At 34.6% G+C, this 21,860-nt stretch overlaps 10 protein-coding genes across 18 annotated transcripts in view; 5 read left to right on the forward strand and 5 right to left on the reverse strand.

Annotated features, from left to right (window-relative positions):
- The window catches only part of LOC108976199 (protein ORD), a 55,652-nt gene that overhangs the window by 15,783 nt on the left and 18,009 nt on the right, over nt 1-21,860 (reverse strand). For 3 of the 6 annotated variants that reach the window (XM_018945138.1, XM_018945136.1, XM_018945134.1), the window contains exons 2-7: nt 18,591-18,769; nt 17,909-18,522; nt 17,589-17,841; nt 17,336-17,530; nt 17,206-17,274; nt 16,867-17,146 (exon numbers count right to left, since the gene is read on the reverse strand). In XM_018945138.1, the coding sequence (XP_018800683.1) occupies nt 16,901-17,146; nt 17,206-17,274; nt 17,336-17,530; nt 17,589-17,841; nt 17,909-18,522; nt 18,591-18,605 (1,392 nt within the window). In that variant the 5' untranslated portion in view covers nt 18,606-18,769 and the 3' untranslated portion in view covers nt 16,867-16,900. Of the gene's footprint in view, nt 1-16,866; nt 17,147-17,205; nt 17,275-17,335; nt 17,531-17,588; nt 17,842-17,908; nt 18,523-18,590; nt 18,791-21,860 lie in introns of all 6 variants that reach the window. The other 3 variants (XM_018945139.1, XM_018945135.1, XM_018945140.1) reach the window with 3 other exon arrangements.
- Nucleotides 1-21,860, forward strand: part of LOC108976193 — an 80,117-nt gene that overhangs the window by 14,953 nt on the left and 43,304 nt on the right. The window lies entirely within an intron of this gene.
- LOC108976209 lies at nt 4,041-5,579 on the reverse strand. Its single transcript, XM_018945152.1, has one exon. The coding sequence runs from the start codon at nt 5,303-5,305 to the stop codon at nt 4,382-4,384; it is 924 nt and encodes a 307-aa protein (XP_018800697.1). The 5' UTR covers nt 5,306-5,579; the 3' UTR covers nt 4,041-4,381.
- On the forward strand, nt 6,770-9,025 carry LOC108976200 (TNF receptor-associated factor 6). The gene has a single exon (XM_018945141.1). It carries the CDS (start codon nt 6,918-6,920, stop codon nt 8,229-8,231), a length of 1,314 nt encoding a protein of 437 aa, XP_018800686.1. The 5' UTR covers nt 6,770-6,917; the 3' UTR covers nt 8,232-9,025.
- LOC108976187 (lipoprotein lipase-like) lies at nt 10,010-11,738 on the forward strand. The gene is given in 3 exon segments (XM_018945116.1): nt 10,010-10,042; nt 10,662-10,861; nt 10,919-11,738. Coding segments are annotated over 3 exon segments (1,053 nt in total).
- Nucleotides 11,735-13,566, reverse strand: LOC108976196 (zinc finger and SCAN domain-containing protein 2-like). Its single transcript, XM_018945131.1, has 2 exons — nt 12,961-13,566; nt 11,735-12,887 (listed from the first exon to the last, which is right to left on the reverse strand). The coding sequence occupies exons 1-2, from the start codon at nt 13,465-13,467 to the stop codon at nt 11,922-11,924; spliced, it is 1,473 nt and encodes a 490-aa protein (XP_018800676.1). The 5' UTR covers nt 13,468-13,566; the 3' UTR covers nt 11,735-11,921.
- LOC108976207 (guanine nucleotide-binding protein subunit beta-5) lies at nt 13,879-15,262 on the forward strand. Its single transcript, XM_018945150.1, has one exon. The coding sequence runs from the start codon at nt 13,987-13,989 to the stop codon at nt 15,046-15,048; it is 1,062 nt and encodes a 353-aa protein (XP_018800695.1). The 5' UTR covers nt 13,879-13,986; the 3' UTR covers nt 15,049-15,262.
- Nucleotides 15,249-16,635, reverse strand: LOC108976203 (zinc finger protein 26). Its single transcript, XM_018945144.1, has 2 exons — nt 16,018-16,635; nt 15,249-15,962 (listed from the first exon to the last, which is right to left on the reverse strand). The coding sequence occupies exons 1-2, from the start codon at nt 16,546-16,548 to the stop codon at nt 15,255-15,257; spliced, it is 1,239 nt and encodes a 412-aa protein (XP_018800689.1). The 5' UTR covers nt 16,549-16,635; the 3' UTR covers nt 15,249-15,254.
- On the reverse strand, nt 18,867-20,328 carry LOC108976205 (zinc finger protein 91-like). The gene is made up of 2 exons (XM_018945147.1): nt 19,816-20,328; nt 18,867-19,749 (listed from the first exon to the last, which is right to left on the reverse strand). The coding sequence occupies exons 1-2, from the start codon at nt 20,263-20,265 to the stop codon at nt 19,009-19,011; spliced, it is 1,191 nt and encodes a 396-aa protein (XP_018800692.1). The 5' UTR covers nt 20,266-20,328; the 3' UTR covers nt 18,867-19,008.
- On the forward strand, nt 20,427-21,806 carry LOC108976206 (zinc finger protein OZF-like). 2 transcript variants are annotated; one of them, XM_018945149.1, is made up of 2 exons: nt 20,427-20,951; nt 21,016-21,033. In XM_018945149.1, the coding sequence occupies exons 1-2, from the start codon at nt 20,502-20,504 to the stop codon at nt 21,016-21,018; spliced, it is 453 nt and encodes a 150-aa protein (XP_018800694.1). In that variant the 5' UTR covers nt 20,427-20,501; the 3' UTR covers nt 21,019-21,033. The 2 variants fall into 2 exon arrangements, with proteins under 2 accessions (XP_018800694.1, XP_018800693.1); XM_018945148.1 differs by having other exon boundaries at nt 20,432-20,951; nt 21,019-21,806.

Below are 21,860 nucleotides of genomic sequence, written 5' to 3' on the forward strand. Positions count from 1 at the left end.
CCAGTGCTTAGGTGACTGTAGCGCCGCCATGTAATGTAGTCTAACAGTCACATGGTGATTTCGCGGGAGGCTGACTGCCAGTTGACGCTATAAAAGAAAAGCATGCACCGTGGCTATCTAATGTCAAAGTCAAGGGAAGCTGATCGGTATCGATATGACTTAATTTAAAAAAGACGCGTGAGGTACTCAATTTTAAGCTTACTAACGCGGATAGTTATTTACAAACATTTCTTTGATTTCTTTAACTTTTGCGGTCTTTGCGCACGAACATGATATGACATGAAGAAGTAGAAACTGGGTTGCCAAAGCCGGTTATGGCTCATGTAGGCTAGCAATCAAATGTAATTGGGACATAGAATCTAGGACACTAGTTCATTTTCTCAAATTTTTTTTTGAATTTTTTTTTTTAATTTTATATGGAATTTTTCGTACATGTGTAAATAATACCACTACGTCTTACGGTAAAGTTATATAAAATAATTTCGTAATATTTTTAGCAACTGAATTAACATCCTACATTAGTTATATTTCAATTTTATATACTAAATATTATTAGGTCTTGGGTCAAACCTCTTATCTGTAAAAATATAAAATGTAAATAACATAAATTTTCGTACATCTATTCCAAATTCCTCTGAGCTTTTAGACTTTAATCTCAAGCAAACAATGCGTCACCAAGAATTCACCGAATTGTCGAAGCGAAATTGCTTTTTTCTAACGAATAAAATTAATAACAAAATCTAGTAAACAGCAAAATATGCAATTGATCTCAATGATCTCGAACGTTTTATGCAATATTTTTGTTTTTGTTTACATTTTATAATTATGCGTATTGCATGAGTAACGACGTAGAAATTGACTGCAGTGTAAACTTGAACTTTGTTAAGCTATTGATATATTTTTTACAATTAACCGACATATGTGATAATGTTGTTCAGCGAGTTCAATTAGTGCTATTGTACGCCTTATTATAAAAAATGTAATTATGGAATGTATTTCACTGGAATTTTTAAATCTAAATATAAAGCAGAGTTTTAATCGTAGAGTGCCATTTTCCGCAAAAAATTAATTTTAAAAGCTAGCCAAAGACGTTGCATGAACGTTCTCACAGCCGAAAACAAACTCGAAGGATGTTTATACCTTAATGAGAGGCTAACAGTGTGGGAAAACGTTTGGAAAATACTTATTTTATATTATCTTCTTTGCATAATTTAAACTGAATGTTAACTATCACTCACTATGTAAATTAAGAAAAATATAAGATACTCAACTTACATACGTGTGTAAGGATTTTAATGCACCTTTCGTAATTGTTAGAACTTATAGCACGAATTTGACAAACAATATATAATATATAAAATGCAAACTTTTGTTAACACGCACAGAAAAAATGCGCTTTGAAAACTTAACTGTATTTAACACCTGTAAATTGCGTACAGCCAACAAAAGTAAACAAATGACTTTCATTGCAGGGTGTTACAGATTTTTACATCATATTTTATAGCTACAAGGTCATAAGGCAATTTCTTAATACAAATTATAATGCTGATTAGTAGGGAACGCGTGTAGACATATTTAAACGAAGATTTTTTTTAATTTGTTTCCACTACTCAACGCATTTTACGAGAGCGCTTGTAAATATACCAATAATAACGAGTTTTGTACTTTGACACTGACTGCTATTCTTATCAGTAAATTTTTCGGACATTTGCATTTACGTCACAGCACATACATGTGTACTACATATAATCTAAATGTATGTATGTGTGTACATATTTATAAATTGAAGTGTGTACATAAATATTAAGTTCCGTTTAAATGATGATACGCTATGAGCCGGGAAGAGAGAGATTTCGGCGAATTGATTTTAATCACATTGATTGCTTTAAATTATAGTTAACGTTGAATTGAACGATTTTTCCCAGCCTATTCGAAGTACAATAATTGATTTTCATATTTAAAACTGCAAATTATGCATCAATAGGTCTAAAATATTACTCTTTATGACAGTCGGGAGACACAAATTCATTATTGGCTAAGCATTTCTTTTTCTTATTAAATGTATATGTGTGATTTAAATACATACCTATAATATATGATGCATAACAAATATTTCTTTAAATAAAGAGGCATGTTTTGACCTTAGTTCCCGGAGTTTATATTTTTAATTAAATATAAATCTTATCAGTCCGACGGTTATTTCCATTTTAGTAAAATTTGCAGGAAAATATTTGTTTATTTGAGAGAATTGTATTAAAAAAAATCTGAACTTTGTTTTAAAAAATGTCTGAGTTTTCAACGTATAGCAATAATGCACAGTTACTTTATATGCATATTATTTTACAGGGAACCAAAAAAACGGAAAAGTCGCTTAGGTGGGAAATATACTATGGATCATTTTGAACAGCTAAAAGACTACTGATCCATAAACCGTTTCGACCCAGCGAGTTTTAAGGCATAGTTTTTTCGGGATCATAACAATTTTATCGTCAGTTTTTAAGAAAAAAAAAACACCTATTTTGACTTATGCGATACAAATATGGGGCACGGCAAGCAATTCAAATATTGAAATAATAACAGCGCGTTCAATCAAAAACTCTCAGGTCAATTACAAAAGCTCCATGGTATGTTTCAAATCATACTATTCACAGAGATTTAAAAATATGCAAAGTGAAAGATGAAATAAAAAAGTTTAGTGAAAGATACAAAATCAGGTTAGAGATCCATCCTAATCATTTAGCAGTAGCATTACTACAGTCACACACTACAAAAAGGTTAAAAAGAAAAGACATTTTAAATTTGTAAACAACATGCGTGCTTAAAGCATATATAAATATATGTATGTATGTATGTATATACCTATGTATTTAAATATTCAAGCAGCTCTCTGCTGGTGACTTGAATGTATCTGTGACGTTTTCCTCCTTCCAAATATTAACTAGATAAGCTCAAACTAGCAGACGGGTCCCTGTTGTGTGCTTTTACTTATGAATACATATGCCTTTTTTAATGCAATACATATGAAGATTTTAGTAAGACAATTCAAAGTTCAAGCAACAGATTTGACAATAATATACATATACATATGTATGTATGTATGTATATATAATATATATGTATACTTTGCCAACAATTATGATGATATATGAACATTGGCAAGGGAATCAGCTCTTTCCGATGAATAAGAATAATGAAAACGTCGAAACCCCTATAAAGTATATACGTACATATATGTATATACATTTAAGATCCTCAGCTTTTGAGATAGCAATCTGAAATTTAACATACACAACCTCCGAACATATTGATCAACTTGGACCACTATAGCATAAAGTTCGCATACAAATTGACCCATCATAATCAAGGTATAAGAAATGCACCTGCGAAAGGTACTTTAACTTCGATGCAGATGAAGTTAATGTTTTTATTTCATTTATCTTTCTGGAACTAACATTTTTATTGCTAAAAACTTTTGTTTTAAATGGTAAAAATGCGTTTATTTTTTCAATATTTTCATTATTTATTTGTAAGCGGTAATATTTAATGGTATAACTTATTTTAACAGTGCAAAAAATACATAAATACTATATACATAGGTGTAATTCTATATGTAAAAGTACGCGTACAATCAATGTAACAATGTAATATCTACTTTTTCAGCTTTTTTTCTACTAGGCTTAATCCTCTTAAATAGTATTGCTTTGCAGTGTTCAACTCCTTAATTTTTTAATATTTTTTTCTATTTATTTAATATTAACTTATGTATACGTATGTATGTATGTGTTTACTTCTTTCACTTCTTATTTTTAAGCGTATGTATTAGCACTATATAACAGCGAGACATTTGGATGAAGCAGTTATGGTCTGCATAAGTTTCATGGAATACCTTAATAAATAATGAGTAAAATTGTGTATGCTTAATCTTAATACACAACAGAAATGCACAATATCATTAAGAAAATATTGGCATGACGTCGAAACTTATTTTATTTACATTTTTGTTGTTTGCAAACAAATCATCCAATTATAGCAGACATAAGGTGACTGAAATGTATAGTCAGCTGCGCTTTTACGGTAAGCCATTTGAATTCAAAGCGTGTTTACATATTGTTCATAGTTATGCATTTAACGGTTTTCCAGCTAGCGCTGCACGTACGCACATAACACGCCTACCAAACAAAATGTTTAAATCGTCTTTGTTTTAATTTTATTTTCTCGATATTTTTTTTACACCTGCATTAGCTTCGTAAGGCTTCGTAAGCCCAATTACGCTCGACAAAACTGCCCAGTCTCATTTCTGCATGTCTTTTGGGACAATTTTTTCGTTGCTGCATACACGCATCCATACACATACATACATATATGTGAATGCACGTAATATTTAGTACTTTTCATTTTCACGCACATAGGCATGTTTTCGCGTTGTCTCCTTTACGCAGTTACCTTTCGCATCACGTTCCAAACAATGCTTTTCATTACGTAGTATAAAACATTGTGATGGCACCATATTAAAGAAGAGCTGCCCGATGGTGTTCGACGGCTCGTCGTTGTTCATTTTCAGGCAGGCACGGAAACGTCGATCGCAACTGCAATGCGACAATGTGTATGGCCGATAGTTGAAAATTTCGTACCGATTACTGAATGCCGATATATAAACGGGACAATGATCATGCCGCCGGCAACATCTGTCCGCGTCTGAAGCGCCACCAAGCTGATTGTAATTGTTGTTGGCATTATTGCCACGCCCACACCAACGTGTATGCGGCGCTATGAGCCAATCATCGAAACCGCGTCGCTTGCGACTCAATATACTTTGTGCGTTGGTTAATTCTTTGCCGGTTTCAACGTTGTCGATTTCGGTGTCGTCGTCGCTGTCAAATGCATCGTACACATAGCTATTTTCATACGCGCGATCGGACCACGCCACCGCATGTGTTGGCACATTGCCAGCCACTACGTCATCGTTTTTATCGTATGATCCATGAGGTAATAATTGCCAATTAGCCGGCGCAGCAGCGATATCTTCGTCTGTATCGGTATACCATGCTGGTATTGGGACATTACTTGTGTCTGCTGATGCGGTCGTTTCACCTGCGCTTTGTTTTTCGTCCTTATTGCTGATCTGCCTTTGGTCTGCTGAATGTTGTGTATATAAATGCCGCTGAGATTGTTGCTTTTGTAACCTTTCCAATTGATTAAAGTTAAGTTCCTCATTCACTGGCAAATATGCTGACCATGTCTGTGAGCTCCAGCAGGACAACAACAAAAACACAGCGTATAGACACAGCTTATGATATTTTTGCATAATGTTTCACTTGTTTGAAATGTCTCTATTTATTACCACAAAAAATCGAAAATAGTGAACAAATATCTTTTTTCTGTTTAGTTCCTGTTCCGCTTGTTAAAATTAATGCTTTCGATATATGTATGTATGCATATATTTATGTACATGTATACACAATTTTTGTTTCCGATCAAAGGTTCTAGCACTTTCTAGCCGTATATGCGACTTTTAACAACACAAATGACACTGACTAAATGACTAGCCGCCCCTTGGCCAATCATACGTTTATATACCACTAGAACAAGTGTTGTTGGTGGGGCTCGTCGCGGACGGCAAAATTCGCTAATTTAATGAAGAGTATAGAGAAGTGAGGGTATACAATGTATGAGAACGAAAAACGTGAAGAGATACAGCGAAGCTGAACAAAAGAGTGGATGAGGATCCCTTTAGGAAAATTTCAGCAATTATGAAAAGCTTTTATTTTAATGATAGTTTTAGAATTACGTGACAATGTTAAGTAATTTCAACAAATGTTAACAATTTCCGCACTACAAAATTGGAATTTCCGGTTTTGAATAGGAACATTTCGAATGCACAGAGTATTTTGAAAACTAATTTAAAAAAATATAGAAAGACGGAATAATGTATTTTTTCTTGTGACAATTTTGACATCTACACATTTCTTGAATTAGAGAAGCTGTATATGCATCATGTTGTTTGCGATACCAATTTTAAACTTGGAAGACGTCTGTGCAGTTTATTTGGAGGAAATCATTCGACTTAAAACAAAACTTAGGAAGACCTGTCAATAGTCGGGCAACCATGGACAAAAAGCTAAAAAAAAAAAGAAAAAAGAGCTGGAGCTGGAGCAGTTTTCGGGTAAAATTTAGAATAGCATCCCCGGATTTCGAGGATAAAATGGGTGTCATTGGAAAGGTGACGTTCTCCAGGTCACGAAAATATATATATATATATATTTGCCGCTGACTTATAGTTTTAAAGATATTTGCGTTTAAAGTTAAAAAATTTACAACTTCTAAATTGATAATTTGTTTATTGTGAATAACTTTTTCVCTTATATTATGCACTTTTCACTTACTAACACTTCACTATAACGTTTTTGTATATAAATTTTTTTAATATTTATTGCAAATAAAGCTTTATTTCAATTATTTTGTTTTAGTTAAATATAATATATATATTTTCGTGATCTGGAGAACGTCACCTTTCCAGTGATACCCATTTTATCCTCGAAATCCGGGGATGCTATTGTAAATCCCAGCCCAGTTTTCTCCTGAGAGCCGAACGCCCGGTTTCGCACTCTTTAACTATTTAGTATCTATGAAAAACTGATTCGGCTTAATATTTTTTATAGCATACTCAATAACCTGACACTCTAGTCCACTGATAACCCATTAAAATGCAACCATGTCTTCATAAAAAAAATCGAGACCAGCAACTGTCAAAGTGGTGCACATAAGAAAATCGATAGGTACTCATAAACATTTCTTTAGGCCATTTACAGGTCTTTTATGTTTGCACTTTTTCGCAATTAATTTATTCACTCGCTAATGAAGTGCTAGTGTGTGTATTTTTTTTTAAACACTTTCTGTGTTTTTTCTAATGTAGCAAGATGCAAAATTTACAAACTAATACAGGTAGGCAGGCCAGACAGCAACAGCAGCAGCCCTATCAGCAGGGTCACTCACATCATCATCACCATTACACAGAGAACAACAAATCACCATCGTCTATACCGCCCAATTCGTTAGCGATCTCCAAGTCATATGTGTCCGCACCAGCTTCCACGACCTCGGACGACACCGACTTTCATGAATCGGATGCACGTTATGAATGTGCTATTTGTATACATTGGCTTAATGAACCCGTGATTACCACTTGCGGTCATCGATTTTGCAAATCTTGCATAACGAAATGGCTTGACAATCATAATCAGTGTCCATTAGACAATACCGAGCTTTCTATTGACCGTATTTTTCCGGATAATTTCACTAGACGTGAAATAGATCAAATCAAACACAAATGCCCCAACTCGCCATTGGGCTGTGCGGTAGTGGCATCGCCCATAGAAGTGGATCGACATCTGCCAACCTGTCCATACAGAAGACTAGAGAACGCTGAAGAAAAGTGCCCATTCGCCAGCATAAAATGCGACTTTGTTGGGCGTCCTGAAACCAATGCACTCGAAGAGCATCTCAAAGAAGACATGCCACACCATATGCAACTAATGCTGCAAGCTTTCCAACAAACAGCCATTTCCACTTGGAATCCACAAAAACCAACAACTGCGAGTGGTGCGAAAGTAAATGGTGTGCTACCACCGCCACCACCACAATATGCAAACGAAGCAGACGAGCAACTCATACAAACGATGTACCAGCGCATTGTAGTGCTGGAGCAACGTGTACGCGAGCAGGATGTAAAATTGGAAAATCTTGCAAAGCAATTGGCTAGTCGTCAACAAATTGACCCACGCTATAGTAACGGCACAATTGTATGGGAAATAACAAATTTTCGCAATGTTGTGGAGCAATTGCGTGCCGATGCCAATAATCTACTGTACTCACGAGATTTTTACACCTCCCCGCATGGCTATCGGTTTTGTGCACGTGTCAATATACAGCCTCGACATTTAAACTTACTTAGTTTACATGTGCATTTAATGCAATCGGAAAACGATTACCACTTGGATTGGCCATTTAATGGACGCATCAAACTATGCATGATACATCCAACAGATGCCAGTCTTTCCCAACATGATACAATTATGACAAAGCCCGAAGTGATGGCCTTTCATAAGCCTCGGGAGCACATAAGTACTCGTGGATTTGGTTTTGTGGAATATGCTAAGATAGGGGATGTCATGCATAAAGGCTTCTGTGACGATGACAAGCTGGTAATCAAAATACAAATTAATATAGTGTAAGCTTAGTGAGAGAATACTATGGCAAAGCAACAGTGTACACTACAAATTATGAGCGAAGTTTAATGCGGATCTGTAAAGCGACTGCACACTGAATGTATTAAAAATAGGATAAATAGAAGTTAATCATTTGAAAGTTACTCTTTACATTCCCCAGTTGCAGAACGATGCAAGCTTTATGGTGAATACATTTTTTTAAGTATTCAATATGGTAAACCACAAATGATTATTTATATTTTTTAAAAGAATATAATATTAAAAAAAAATTTCGGAGCTTAAACGCATTTAACAAGTATACAACTCATTTATTACATATACGAGTATAAAGTGAAAATTTAACAAAATCAAATATTTGTGACTCGCAATTATTTGGCACTATATACTTAAAAAAGTATGGCACGATCATAGTTAACCCACTAATTTGTATAAGCCAAAAATTATTTTGAAAAAATATATGTACGTAAATATTATAATGTATTTTACGTAAGAAGTTCATAAATTTTTGTGTATGATGTTGTGTTATTAATTATTAGGTAGTACATATGTCTTTCTATATTATATTTTATACTAATTTTTTTGTTGCAATTATTTAATGCATCCAGAAAATACTTATACATACATACTTATATAAATACGTACATAAAATACATAGTTGTAACACATTTTTAGACGGTATGTTGCCCTTTTTGGGTTTTTGTACGGCAACTTAAATCTAAATTATATACAAAAGCTAAAGTAGAAATGCAATACTGAACGTATTTTATGTACCATATTATGAAATATACATATGAATAAATATTAAAATTGTAAAAAAATATATATAAATTGAAACATATTTTAATTGTATTATTCTCGGGACAGTCGACCAAGTCACTTCACGAGCAGACGAAAAATATTTGGTTAATTAACTAATATACTGGGTATCGTGGAGATATTGTTTAGACTGATTTTACTTAATAAATAAAATGATTCCAATTGACCTTGCAGAATAATAATTAATGGGGGCCTAAAAAAATAATAACAATTTTATAATTTTACGCCTTTAACAAGTCAGCCTTTAGCATTGGGCACTTTTTTATATTAATGGAATTTTTTATTCAATGATTTACATACATATGTTCTAATTTAGCTAATCCTTATCCAAAGCAAATAAGTATATGGATTTTTTCCAGTTTGTGGTCGGATCGTAACTAATCAAACCATAATCAATTGCTAAAGCAACGTTTTCAGTATTTTCTACTTATTATAAGAGCATGTAATATCCGATATTAAAATACTTTTTAATATAATATTACTAAAACTATTACCTGAGATCCATTCCGGTTTCGATAAATATTAAAAAATTGTAGATGTACATATCAAAATTTGAATGCCTCTGTTGAATTAGTGTCTTTACCCAAAGAAATTAAACTTCCGAAATAGCTACATTTGGCGTTACAATTTCACAAATTTTATATGTTATTTATGGTACCAATTTTTAACACGGGTAATACTTTCCATTTTGATAATATTTAAATGGTTTATAAATATTAAATCATTGTTTTAGATAAGAAAAAAGAAAAATACGCGCACTTAAAAAATTTAACCCGCGAAGTGTCAAATGGAACAGAAGAAGTAGTGTTGTGAAGCGTGTTAAATCATAAAAATTAAATGTTTCTATTGATTAGGCGGTCTTACATTTAACTTAAACTAAATATATACGCATATTATAAAAAACAATTCAATACCAAATATAAAAAATAATGAGGAAAATAATGGTGTAATTAAACAGATTTAGATATATGATACGTTATTGTCAATACCAAAACAAAGATGTACACACCCCACGCACAACACTACAAAAATAACTCTACTCTATATTTTTGACAATACCCACCGGAATCGAAAAGAAAACTCGGAAGTAGGTGTCGGTAGAATGCTTGCACTGGTTTTACGTTTTATTTGCTGAAGCACGTTACTCAAACACCAAGAAATATTAGCGTATTTTTGGTTGTAATAAAATCAGATACTCTTATTATATAAATAAGTTATCGATATGTACAGAATCCCATATAAATATGTATATAGATACATATGTATGTATATGCATGTATGCATGAATACGAATATTTGTTTCATAGAGCGCTTAAATTGTTGACTAAAATAACGAATTTTATAAATGAAAGTTTAACTAACACATATACAAGAGTAATGGAATTAGAAGATTCATAAATCATTAATAAATAAAGGTCTGTTGGTTATGCCCTTTGTTGTGAAATGTGTGCGAAATCGAAAATATCATATGTATGTTTATCAGTATACTTGCAAATATTTGCTTTTATAGGCCTTAAATTGTTGACAAAAATCACGAATTTTATAAATGAATATTTAACACGTGCACGTGATGGATTCAGGAGATCCATAAATTACTAAAAGTAAAAGGTGGTTCGCTAGATATGTCCGTTGTTTGGAAATCTAATCAATTGTATTTATTCAATTGCACTCCCATTGCGCGAGAGCACACTGGATACAATCATCGCCGGTACGCGTTTTTATCTGTACACCGCTTCAAATCCTGAGGAACCGCAAGAAATTCGAATTTACGATGCTTATTCGGTGAAAAACTCCTACTTCGACAAAAGTCGTCATACAAAGTAAGTTAGTGCCCTGCTAATTAGTGAAATTTGCTCATTAGTCCCAACATAATGTAGAATAATAATTCACGGCTGGACTGGGTCCTACTTAACTAAACCAAATGAAGAAGTACGGCATGCATATTTAACACAAGAAGATTATAATATAATATCCGTCGATTGGAGTACTGATGCCGCGCTGAGTTATATATCATCGCGTGCAAAAGTGCCCGTTGTGGGTGAAGATATTGCCGATCTATTGGATTTCTTGAATGAGCAATTTAACATGAGTTATGACAAAGTAGTTCTGGTGGGTCACAGTTTGGGCGCACATGTTGCAGGTTACTGCGGTAAGATTGTAAAACGTCGAAAGATTGCTGGCATTGTTGGATTGGATTCAGCATTTCCGCTTTACAACTATAATAATCCTAGCACGCGTTTATCCACTGACGATTCCAAATTTGTGCTGAGCATACAGACGAATGGTAGCTTTAAAGGATTTCCACAACCGATTGGATCAACAGTGTTCTATCCGAATTGGGGGCTTAAACAACCCGGTTGTGGTGCTGATTTAAGTGGCACCTGCTCACACGGACGTAGTATAACGTTATATGCCGAAGCCTTGAGAGGTTACGATTTTACACCGCTATATGAGTGTTCAAGCTATGATGACATAATCGCCAAAGCTGGTTGCGATACAATTAGAAGAGATGTGCAAGTTGGGGATCCATTGCAAATTATACAAAAGTCGGGCATATATTACTTTACAACTAATGATCAATCGCCTTTCGGCATTTTTAGTGATAGAAGTTTACAAAAATAAAGTATAGACTATGTAGACTGCGCCAGCTGTGGGAAAGCTGTATATAGTAAAGTAAATAAACGTTTTACATATTAATCTATGTATGTCAGAATACTTGATTTATTTTAAACGGACCCGTGTTACAGTTAATTGCACACGCATTTCTTATAGGGGGATAGTCTTACACTAGCATAAAAATGTAAATTTTAAAATTATACCCAAAACATACACAAATATATATGTGTGTACCAGTGATATTGTAGTAAATTTTCCATAAATCTAATTGTTGATAGTATCTATTGTTGAGCCGGTCCCACTCAGCACACCAGTCACACCCAACAATGCCTCCCCTATTGAGTTAACTGGATCGACTACCGTACCAAGTGCCATACCAACACCGCTTGCAAGGCCCATATTGACATTAGTGCCACCAACGCCAACATTCACACCGACACCATCTGCAACTATAGGGCCAGGTATTGCGCTAATACTGGCGGAGGTATTGCCTACAATGCTCCTGCTTAAAGCAGCATCGTGGGTTCGCATATGCGCATTCAAACCACCGGATTGTGCGAATGTTTTACCGCAAACTTTGCATTCATGCTTCCGATCTTTAGAATGTAATTTTTTGTGAACGCGTAACGATTTTTTTCGCTGGAACGTTGAGCCACACATGTCACATGCAAATGGTCGTTCGGTACTGTGTGTCACCGCGTGCACATTTAAATCGTGGAAACTGTAAAAGGCTTTACCGCAAACGTCGCATTTTGCTGGTCGTTCACCTGTGTGTCGCCGCATATGCGCTTTGTATACGCCATGGTCACGACACCGTTTTCCGCATATCTCACAAACAACCGGCCTCTCGCCGGTATGTCGCAACATATGTGCCTTCAGCTCTTTATCAGTGAAGAAGTCATTACCACACTCCTGACATTTGTGCGCCTTTATGCCGGTGTGACGTATTTTATGTCGTTGCAGGTTACCAGTTTGAGAGAATTTTTTTCCACAAATATCACATATTATGCCAGTATGCTTCCACTTGTGAGCACGTAGATTTCTTTCAGCTTTAAAACATTCGCCACATTCATCGCATTTGAAATTCAACTTTGGCTCTTTCGGTTTTTTTGTTTTTGGATTATGTGTTTGTCGATGATGCGTTAGCATGCTGCGTTTGGTTTTATACGAACGCATACAGTCTGGACATGGATATGGAAGTGAATCAATGTCATCTTGCGGTTTTGGCTTCTACGATTCAGTTAAAAAGAATATTTACAAAAAAAATCATCAATTCCTTGTTATTTACAAGTTTTAAGCTTACCTCGTCACCCGACGAATCTTGAGGTCGCCAATCTTCATCTTCGACATCACTCTTATCCTCCGACGACTTAGTGTCACTGATGTCGTCAACATCTTCAACTTTTTTCTTTTTAGGTTTGTTTTCCGGTTCAACTATGTTTACTCCAAGATTTTGTAAGTCCACAAAGTGGAAAGGCTTTTCATCAACTACTTCTTCGGGTTCCGAATCTGGAGCATCATAACCGACTGAACCTTCACCGTGGTCACTAAGATATTCTTCTTCGCTTTTGATGGGATCTACATCAATTTTAATGCTATCACTTGTACTTGTATCTAAGGTGGGTTTTTCCACTTTTTCGGGTTTAGGCGTTAAGTGTTCTTCTTGAAAATGTTGTGGAAATTGTTCAAACGATACGTTCGCTCCGCATAAACAGCACGCCACATTGTAGCTATTGGAGCTCAGACAAAATATTTCTCCACATTTAAAATTATGAAATTTGCTCGTATCCGTCGGCAAAAGTTTTAACATTTTCGTGTTGATTATTGATGAAAATTAGTTTCTTTAAGACCAATAAATGGCACTATTTTGAGAAATATTAAAATCCACGACAACAAAAAAATTACTTGTTTTATTAGCAAATGTCAGAAATATTATGAGTGTTTCCTAGTCTCATACCGTAACTTTCTGCGTGGTGCCAAGTTTCGTAATTATTATTTTTTTTTTTATTAGCTAAACTGTTTTGAAAAATTTTCCAGAGTTTAAATGTATCTTAATCTCTTGTGTCTAAAATTTTTACATATATGTAATAATTATTTGAATGTGCTCCATTATCATGGGAATTAAACATACTGCACATTATTTATTACGGTATAAATCGAGTGCGGCCATTTCAGTGTATTCTGATTAGAATATTGTTTTTGTAAACAAATATTGATTTTTGTGTATTCAAAGTTGTATACATAGGATCTGCAGCAAAATTCCTAGCGGTTCCTATAAAAATTATTTCTATTGCTGGACTATTTACATTTAGCTATATTTTGATGAATAATGGCAGATTGTGCTCCAACACCTAATGCCAGTGATAAGATGGCCAGCTTGTTGAAGGAGGCGGAAAATTTGAAAATTAAACTTGAGGAAGAACGTGCTAAATTGAATGATATTAATTTATGGACTGTTGCAGAGCGGCTCGAGCCAATTGCTTTTGTTAATATAAAACCACGTAAAGTACTCAAAGGTCATCAAGCAAAGGTTCTTTGTACAGATTGGAGTCCAGATAAGCGTCACATAATTTCCTCATCTCAGGACGGGCGTCTCATCATCTGGGATGCATTTACTACAAACAAAGAACACTTCATTACCATGCCAACCACTTGGATTATGGCATGTGCATATTCTCCGTCAGGCAATTTTGTTGCTTGTGGTGGTTTAGACAATAAAGTTACCGTATATCCTATAACATCAGATGATGAGATGGCTGCAAAGAAGAGAACAGTTGGTACTCACACTAGCTACATGTCCTGCTGTATTTATCCAAATTCCGACCAGCAAATCCTCACGGGAAGTGGTGATTCTACATGTGCTTTGTGGGATGTAGAAAGCGGACAATTACTTCAGAGTTTTCATGGGCATTCTGGTGATGTTATGGCGATCGATTTAGCGCCAAATGAAACCGGAAATACATTCGTTTCTGGCAGTTGTGATCGTATGGCCTTTATATGGGACATGCGTTCAGGACATGTTGTGCAATCGTTTGAAGGACATCAGTCAGACGTTAATACTGTCAAATTTCATCCTAGTGGAGACGCCATAGCAACAGGCTCAGACGATAGTAGCTGTCGTTTGTTCGATATGCGTGCCGATAGGGAAGTAGCTGTGTTCGCTAAGGAGAGCATAATTTTTGGTATTAACTCAGTGGACTTCTCAGTAAGCGGCCGTTTACTATTTGCCGGCTATAATGATTACACAGTGAATCTTTGGGATACGCTTAAATCGGAACGTATTTGTCTTTTATATGGTCATGAAAATAAGGTATCCTGTGTGCAGGTGTCACCAGACGGCACTGCATTATCCACTGGCAGTTGGGATTACACCATACGCGTATGGGCATAAGTAAATATGTATGTATATGAAATGTTATCGAGGATTTTTGTAATGTATGTTTGAAATTTTATATTTATTTGTTGCGTTTTGATTGTAAACAACGTTGTTACGAGTATTATTTTCTTAAATGTTAATGACTTAATGTTGCTTAATATATTTAATGGAATAAATCTAATGTCACATGTAGCGAATTTTCAATAAACATTGCTTAAAAATTAACTAAGTAAACTTTGTTTCTCTGCTTTGTGTTGTCGCATATGCCCCGCTAGTCCTGCCATCTGCGCATAGGCACGGCCACATAATTTGCAAACAAACTTTTTAATGCCCAGGTGCAAATGTTTGTGATGGTAGAGCGCTTTGCTCCGTGAAAATGATGCACCGCATACATCACATTTATGTGGACGCTCAGTAGAATGCATAGGCTTGTGCTCGTTTAACAATGAGGCAGAGATAAAACGTCGATTACAGATAGAACACTCAAAAGGTTTTTCTCCGGTGTGTGTGCGCTTGTGTACAACCAAAGCATCCTTTTGTCGTGTACGATAACCACAAATTTCGCATATGTAGTTTCGTTCATCCGTATGAATTTTTCGGTGCACTTTCAAACGTGATGAAGTAATAAATGCTTTGCCACAATTTTCAAAATCACATATAAATTCCTTTATACCTTTGTGTGCTTTCATATGTATGCGCAGTGAACGAGAGTTTTTATAAGCACGTTCGCATTGTGAACACTGAAAACCTATGTGTTCTTTCCGCACATGTGAATCTAGTGAACGTTGCTCTACAAATTCTTCTTGGCATTGGTCGCATTTGAAGTTTTTTGGTCGCAGGTGTTTCATGTTTATATGCAGCTTCAATATACGTTCTGTGGTATAACGTTTTTGGCAATGTGCACATGAGTACTCTTTGGGCTTCCTAGGCTAAAAAATGTATTACTTGAAAGAAATCGTCTACTACAGCACTGGATCCAATTACCTTTTTTAAAATGTGGTTATCATCATCTCCTTCTTGACTATCTGCCCATTCATCACCATCAAATTCTTCATTTTCCATCTCGTTCGGTTTAACATTATCAATAACCAAAACTTCACCATATTCGCTGATCGTGTCATTATCAGCCGTTTCTATCATTTCTGCTTTGATGGGTAAATTTTGTTTTTCGTTGGAAACGACTTGTTCCAAAACACGTGCGGGTTGCACGGCAGTTTCCACTCTTACACCACATTCATCCAATTCAGCTAGGTATTCAACATTTTCAAACTCCTCATCTTTAATACATTCTTCCAATTCACCGTCCGCGTCGTTATCACTATCACTGTCGAGTATATTGCCTCGAAGGTGTACATTTTGGTAATGTAACATAAAATCGTCAAACTCGAACAGTTTCATTTTGCAAAGTACACAAATTATAGTGAAATTCACGTTATCATAACAAATTATTTCGCCACAACGTATACTGGTTCTATTTTGTTCATAACTTGTTGGTAATGTGCAATTTCGCATCATTTTTCAAACACAAAAACTAAAACATTTACTGCTATACTATATTGATAAGCAATTGTTTATTTATTTGCACACCTGACAAACAACTAGCAGTGCTGCCAAATTTGTATTGTGTGTATTTTCCGAAAACACACTTGACACATATATACAAGTATATGCAGAGAACGTAAATTATATTACATACGTTCTCTGATGCAACAAAACTTTTTAAATTCATGTATAGGTTGTTCTAATGATTTAACTATTTTGCTTATATAAATAAATTGTGGGTGTTCCATATCTACATACATAGTATAAGTTTGCTGAAGTATATTTACTTACCGCAATTTTTTTTATAAATATTTTGGTTCACATCCTATGAAAATGAGTAACTTCGTAAGCCTGCTTGCAATTCACTGATGAATTGCTCACTACTGCAGGAACTCTCGCGTTCTTCCACTTTTAATTTCCACCTATCGCTGCATTCATCTTTGTAGCATTTGATTAAATTTCCAGATAGGGGCGTAACTGGCAAGCCGCCTGGATAGTCAATAATAGCAGTTATTCGCATTTTATTACAAGCTTTTAAAATTTGTTGTAAATAATATTTTTGTGGCCAAATCTATTTATAAAAATAAATAATTGAATACATAAAACATTTATCTATAAATGCAACAATACCTTTTGATCACTTCTAGTCTCCTGTAAATAAGCCGTTACTACGAATTGCATTGTCTGATAGTCTTTAACCTAAAACATGAATTATTAAAGACATTTAAGCAACAATAAAAAATAAGATGTTAGCACTTACATTCTTCAATTCTTCTTGTAAGTAGACAACACCTCGCTTGAGGTGAAAACACATGACCAACTGGAATGCGATAAATAAGAGATCTTGGATTGCGTGATCTGCGTCTGACCATATATATTCTCTGCACAGACCTTGATTCATCGTTTTTAGTTTTATGCACGTATATACGTTTTTAAATTGAAAGTTTTCAACACTCTAACATAGAATATGAACCAGTGCTATTATATATAATGAATAATAAAATAAATATTACCACTTCTTGCACTGATACATAACGTCCTTTGTATGGGATTAGAAACCATACTGTATATTCCATACATGTAATAAACTCAAAAGTAATGCGTACGTCATTGAAAATCCTTAGGGCGTCATCCGCAATTATAACATCTAAGGCAGTGTGTCCAATAATGCAGCAGGTAGTTAATTTGGGCAATAAATCACACTCATTGTAACGATTTTTTAAAAATAGTTGCACAAAATAACCAAATAACTTTGAAATTTCTTCCCTTATGAAAAAAATAAGCAAAACTTTATAATAGCTGCATCACCACCTGTAAGAAATCATATACTTACTCTCGATTCATAGCACCATTCAATTTCGTTGTTATAAACTCCATCCAATTTCCCGTAAATCCGCCACGGGATATTTCAGGCTGACGCAAGATGTAATCGATGTTCGTGCGAAATTTCACCTGGAATTCGTAAACACTACTTTTTTTCTTTGCACCTGCATCAATAGTGTATTCGATCGATTCCGGACTATATCGGAAATCGCGGATGGCCTCCACCTTATGGAATAGTTGCTGCTGCCTTTGCAATAAATGCGAGTTACGTAGCTGACGCTGTTTACGTCGCTGTTCGCGATTTAGTGCCCATTGAGATGTACATGGCGCATCGCTGTCACTATCACTTTCAAAGTTAGTGTTGTCGTTTTCCAAAGAAGTTGTTGTTTCACAAGCTCCTTTTGAAATGAGCAACACTATACGAACAAAACCCTCATGCAGGTTTTTGAATTGAGTTAACGATTCAATATTTGCATATTGACCACTACAAATTAATTTAATAGCAGTACTCACTGTAAAGCGGAGTGGGCAGTCGTTACTGCCTTTTACAACGTAAACTGTACTTTGCGTTTGTTTGAAATGTAATTTCACATGCGCACAGTTGAGTATATTACTAATCTCTATCTGAAAGAAAATATATATATTCAGTAATACCATTAAGTTTTTTACAATATTTATTGTTATGCAAATACCTCTTCGAAAAACATTTCCGCTACATCTGTCAAACCGTTTTAACTGAATTGCAAATCTAACTTCCGAAAAAGAATGTGTACAGTACTATACAAAAAATTGGTAAGAAAACAGTGCGCACAGAAATTCTTACCATATGATGTGAGCTTTGAAGCATTTTGTTGTTTTTGCGCTTAGATACCTAAATAATTCGTCATAAATACTTACATTATTTTTAGAAAATAAAAATAATTTTTATATATATATTATAATTATTTACAACGAATTGCTTAAATCTGTCATATTATAGCTGTCAATTAACAAAACATTCTTAATAGTAATAATACCCTATTTATATACAATAAATAAAAATTAGTAACCGTTTGAATGATCAAATAACAACTTAGGATCTTTTAAACATGCAGCTGTGTCAAAAATGTATCAGCAATGGCCCTGCTCTCGGTGTCGCCTCATATGACCAGCTAAACCCGCAAGTTGCGCATATGCTTGTCCACATAATTTGCATTTAAACTTCTTTTCTGCGAGATGCAAAAAATTATGATGGTATAGCGATTTTGCTCTTGCAAATGAGCGTCCACATACTTTACATTCATGTGGTCGCTCTGTGCCATGTGATGCTTTATGCTCCCTAACTGCCGATTTAGATACAAAACATTTGCCGCATTCATCACAAGCATACGGTTTCTCACCTGTATGTGAACGATAATGCACTTTAAGCATTTCCGGTATTCGACACGAGTAGCCACATATGTCACATATGAAATTCTTTCCTTTTGTATGAGTGCGTTTGTGAGCTTGGTACTGACGGCGTGTAAAGAAACTTTTCTTACAGTTCTCATAATCGCAGACGAACCGTCGGTCCGTTCCATGTGTATGAGTTTCCATATGTCGTAACTGATTTGTTCGCGATGTACATCGTTTATCACAATGCATACATTTTATACCACCATGTTCCGAAAGGCAATGCTTCTCTAAACTTCGTAATGTTTTAAATTTTTCTGTGCATTCATCACATTTTTGAAGTTGAATAGTCGCTATTTTCTTACTTTTAAAATTATGAATTTTTGCCAAATGTGAACGCAGATAATTGGAGCTTTTGTAGATACGGGAACATACTTCACATTTGTATGACTCTGTTTGATTTTCACGCTTTTTGTTTCGCTGGAATGTGAAAAACTCGTGTTTATAAATAAATAATTGGTACACTTAAAGTTTCTCTAAGAATACCTTTCGTTGATGCACAGGTGGTACATAATCGTTGTCATCAACATTAGATTCAAAATTATTTTCAGTATCACTGTCTGAATCATCAGATAACGACTTATTCTCACTCCATTGACTTATACGTAACTCTGACTTTTCCTTTTTCTCATCCGAAATGATAAAGTCACGCTCATCTAGAAATTCAGCTTCAGCAGTAGTATCCTCAAAAATTTGTTCATCCTTCACATTTGACGCCAGGTATGGTGCTACTTCAACAAATATTGCTTCTGTTTTCAATAAGTCCTTTTCGAGGTGTTCATTCTTGCAGTGAAGCAAGAAATCCTGGTAGTCGAATGCTTTGAGTTCGCACAGTGTACAAATAATGGTAAATTCCGTTGAACTGTGACAAAAAATTTCACCACATTTTGCATTTACACTTTTGTCAAATGTTTTGCTTGGTAATAATTTAAACATGTCGATATTTATTTAAAATTTTGTGGAATGCTATTGTAAACAAATTCAATTCTTTATCTACTTCTTTTCATTCTTTTAACCTCTTATTTACGAATTACATTCACAATGATATTTGGAATGCTTATTTGTTGACGATCAGCTGATTAATACTTTTTATTGCACTTGTGGAATTAAAAAATACATACTCGCACTGGTATTTTGCCGAAATCAAATTTTTTCGAGAAAATTTAATCAATATGCTTAAAGCCTTGAACAGATCTCAAACGTTCGTACAGTTGGTTGATAAAAAGTGTGCTGAAATATTTTTTCGCAAAGAGAATTGTTTTACAATAATATGCACACATTGCGAATTAAAAACTTTCAGTTTCGACGAGTATTTACTGCATTTCAAAAATGTGCATCTTGCAACAAACAATTCATTACAAAGTAATACAAATATTGAAACAGTTGAAATAAAAATCGAAGACGGCAAAGGCTTCGAAGAAACTTCGGATAACGAGTTTATTACATTTACAGAATTACAGGAAGTGCCTTTTTCTAATTCAACCAATTTATCCTCCCCTTTTGTTGTTAATGACAAAATAACCTCTGATAACTTATGTGAACATAATGTATGGCTAAATGATGAAGAAACAGTTAAAAGTGATGAAGAACTGAGCAATCAGGGTTCTGAATATATACCAAGGGTATGTAGTGTGAAACTATCTGCTTTAAAGCATATATGTACATACATTAAATTGTTAATTTCAGTAGATACTCAAACCTGAGCCAAAAAAGTGTTTAACAACAGCGGAATTCATATGCAAGGAATGCTCTAAAAGTTATAAATTCGCAAAAAACTTAGAACGCCATATAAAAAAATGTCATAGTGAAGAATTTCAATATACATGCGTGCGTTGTAAACAGAATTTTAAGGATGAGCGATTACTAAACGCACACCTGCGAAAAAAACATTCCGGATTTCCATGTGGAGAATGCGAGAAGGTATATTCTAGTAAAGAAGCATTAAATATTCATCAATACAAGCACACTGGTGTACGAGGATTTCATTGTAGTATAGATGGCTGTGGCAAATCTTTTTTTAATCCAAAGCAGTTATCGATGCACACACGTTATGTCCATAGGCTTGAAAAAAATTTTGTATGTGAAATATGTGGATTTCGCACAAAAGGTCAACCTGCTCTAATTGTGCACAAGCGTTCGCACACTGGAGAGAGACCATTCGTATGTAATTTGTGCGGCAAGGCATTTGCTTCTAAATCGTTGTTATGTGAGCATGAACCATCGCATTCAAATGAGCGACCACATGTGTGCGATGTCTGTGGACGAACGTTTGCGCGACCAAAAGCACTGTATCATCATAAACATCTTCATTTGGGCATAAAGAAATTTGTGTGTAAACTCTGTGGCCGTGCATTTGCACAAATGGCTGGGCTTGCTGGTCATATGCGCCAACATAAAGCGGATAACTGTTAAATATCAAGTTGTAATTGAATTGCAATAAATTTAATTTGTTGTGCTATTCACAATATTAAGTTTTATTAAAATTTATTTGAATTTTTAAATTAAATTTTGACATTAAATGTTTTTAATAA

The sequence above is a fragment of the Bactrocera latifrons genome, unplaced genomic scaffold (assembly GCF_001853355.1).
Source record: "Bactrocera latifrons isolate USDA-ARS-PBARC rearing strain unplaced genomic scaffold, ASM185335v1 scaffold_74, whole genome shotgun sequence".
Lineage (NCBI taxonomy): Eukaryota > Metazoa > Arthropoda > Insecta > Diptera > Tephritidae > Bactrocera > Bactrocera latifrons.

Bases quoted from the DNA above. Each gene is read 5' to 3' on its own strand.
- LOC108976205 (XM_018945147.1), bottom strand. From the start codon at position 20,265: ATGTTTAAATTATTACCAAGCAAAACATTTGACAAAAGTGTAAATGCA. The intron at 19,750-19,815 runs GTATTCTTAGAG...TTCACATTCCAG, and splicing joins CACCTGTGCATCAACGAAAG to CGAAACAAAAAGCGTGAAAA.
- LOC108976206 (XM_018945148.1), top strand. From the start codon at position 20,502: ATGCTTAAAGCCTTGAACAGATCTCAAACGTTCGTACAGTTGGTTGAT. The intron at 20,952-21,018 runs GTATGTAGTGTG...TAATTTCAGTAG, and splicing joins GTTCTGAATATATACCAAGG to ATACTCAAACCTGAGCCAAA.
- LOC108976196 (XM_018945131.1), bottom strand. From the start codon at position 13,467: ATGTTAAAACTTTTGCCGACGGATACGAGCAAATTTCATAATTTTAAA. The intron at 12,888-12,960 runs GTAAGCTTAAAA...ACTGAATCGTAG, and splicing joins AAGATTCGTCGGGTGACGAG to AAGCCAAAACCGCAAGATGA.
- LOC108976203 (XM_018945144.1), bottom strand. From the start codon at position 16,548: ATGATGCGAAATTGCACATTACCAACAAGTTATGAACAAAATAGAACC. The intron at 15,963-16,017 runs GTAATTGGATCC...TACATTTTTTAG, and splicing joins ATAACCACATTTTAAAAAAG to CCTAGGAAGCCCAAAGAGTA.
- LOC108976200 (XM_018945141.1), top strand. From the start codon at position 6,918: ATGCAAAATTTACAAACTAATACAGGTAGGCAGGCCAGACAGCAACAG.
- LOC108976207 (XM_018945150.1), top strand. From the start codon at position 13,987: ATGGCAGATTGTGCTCCAACACCTAATGCCAGTGATAAGATGGCCAGC.
- LOC108976209 (XM_018945152.1), bottom strand. From the start codon at position 5,305: ATGCAAAAATATCATAAGCTGTGTCTATACGCTGTGTTTTTGTTGTTG.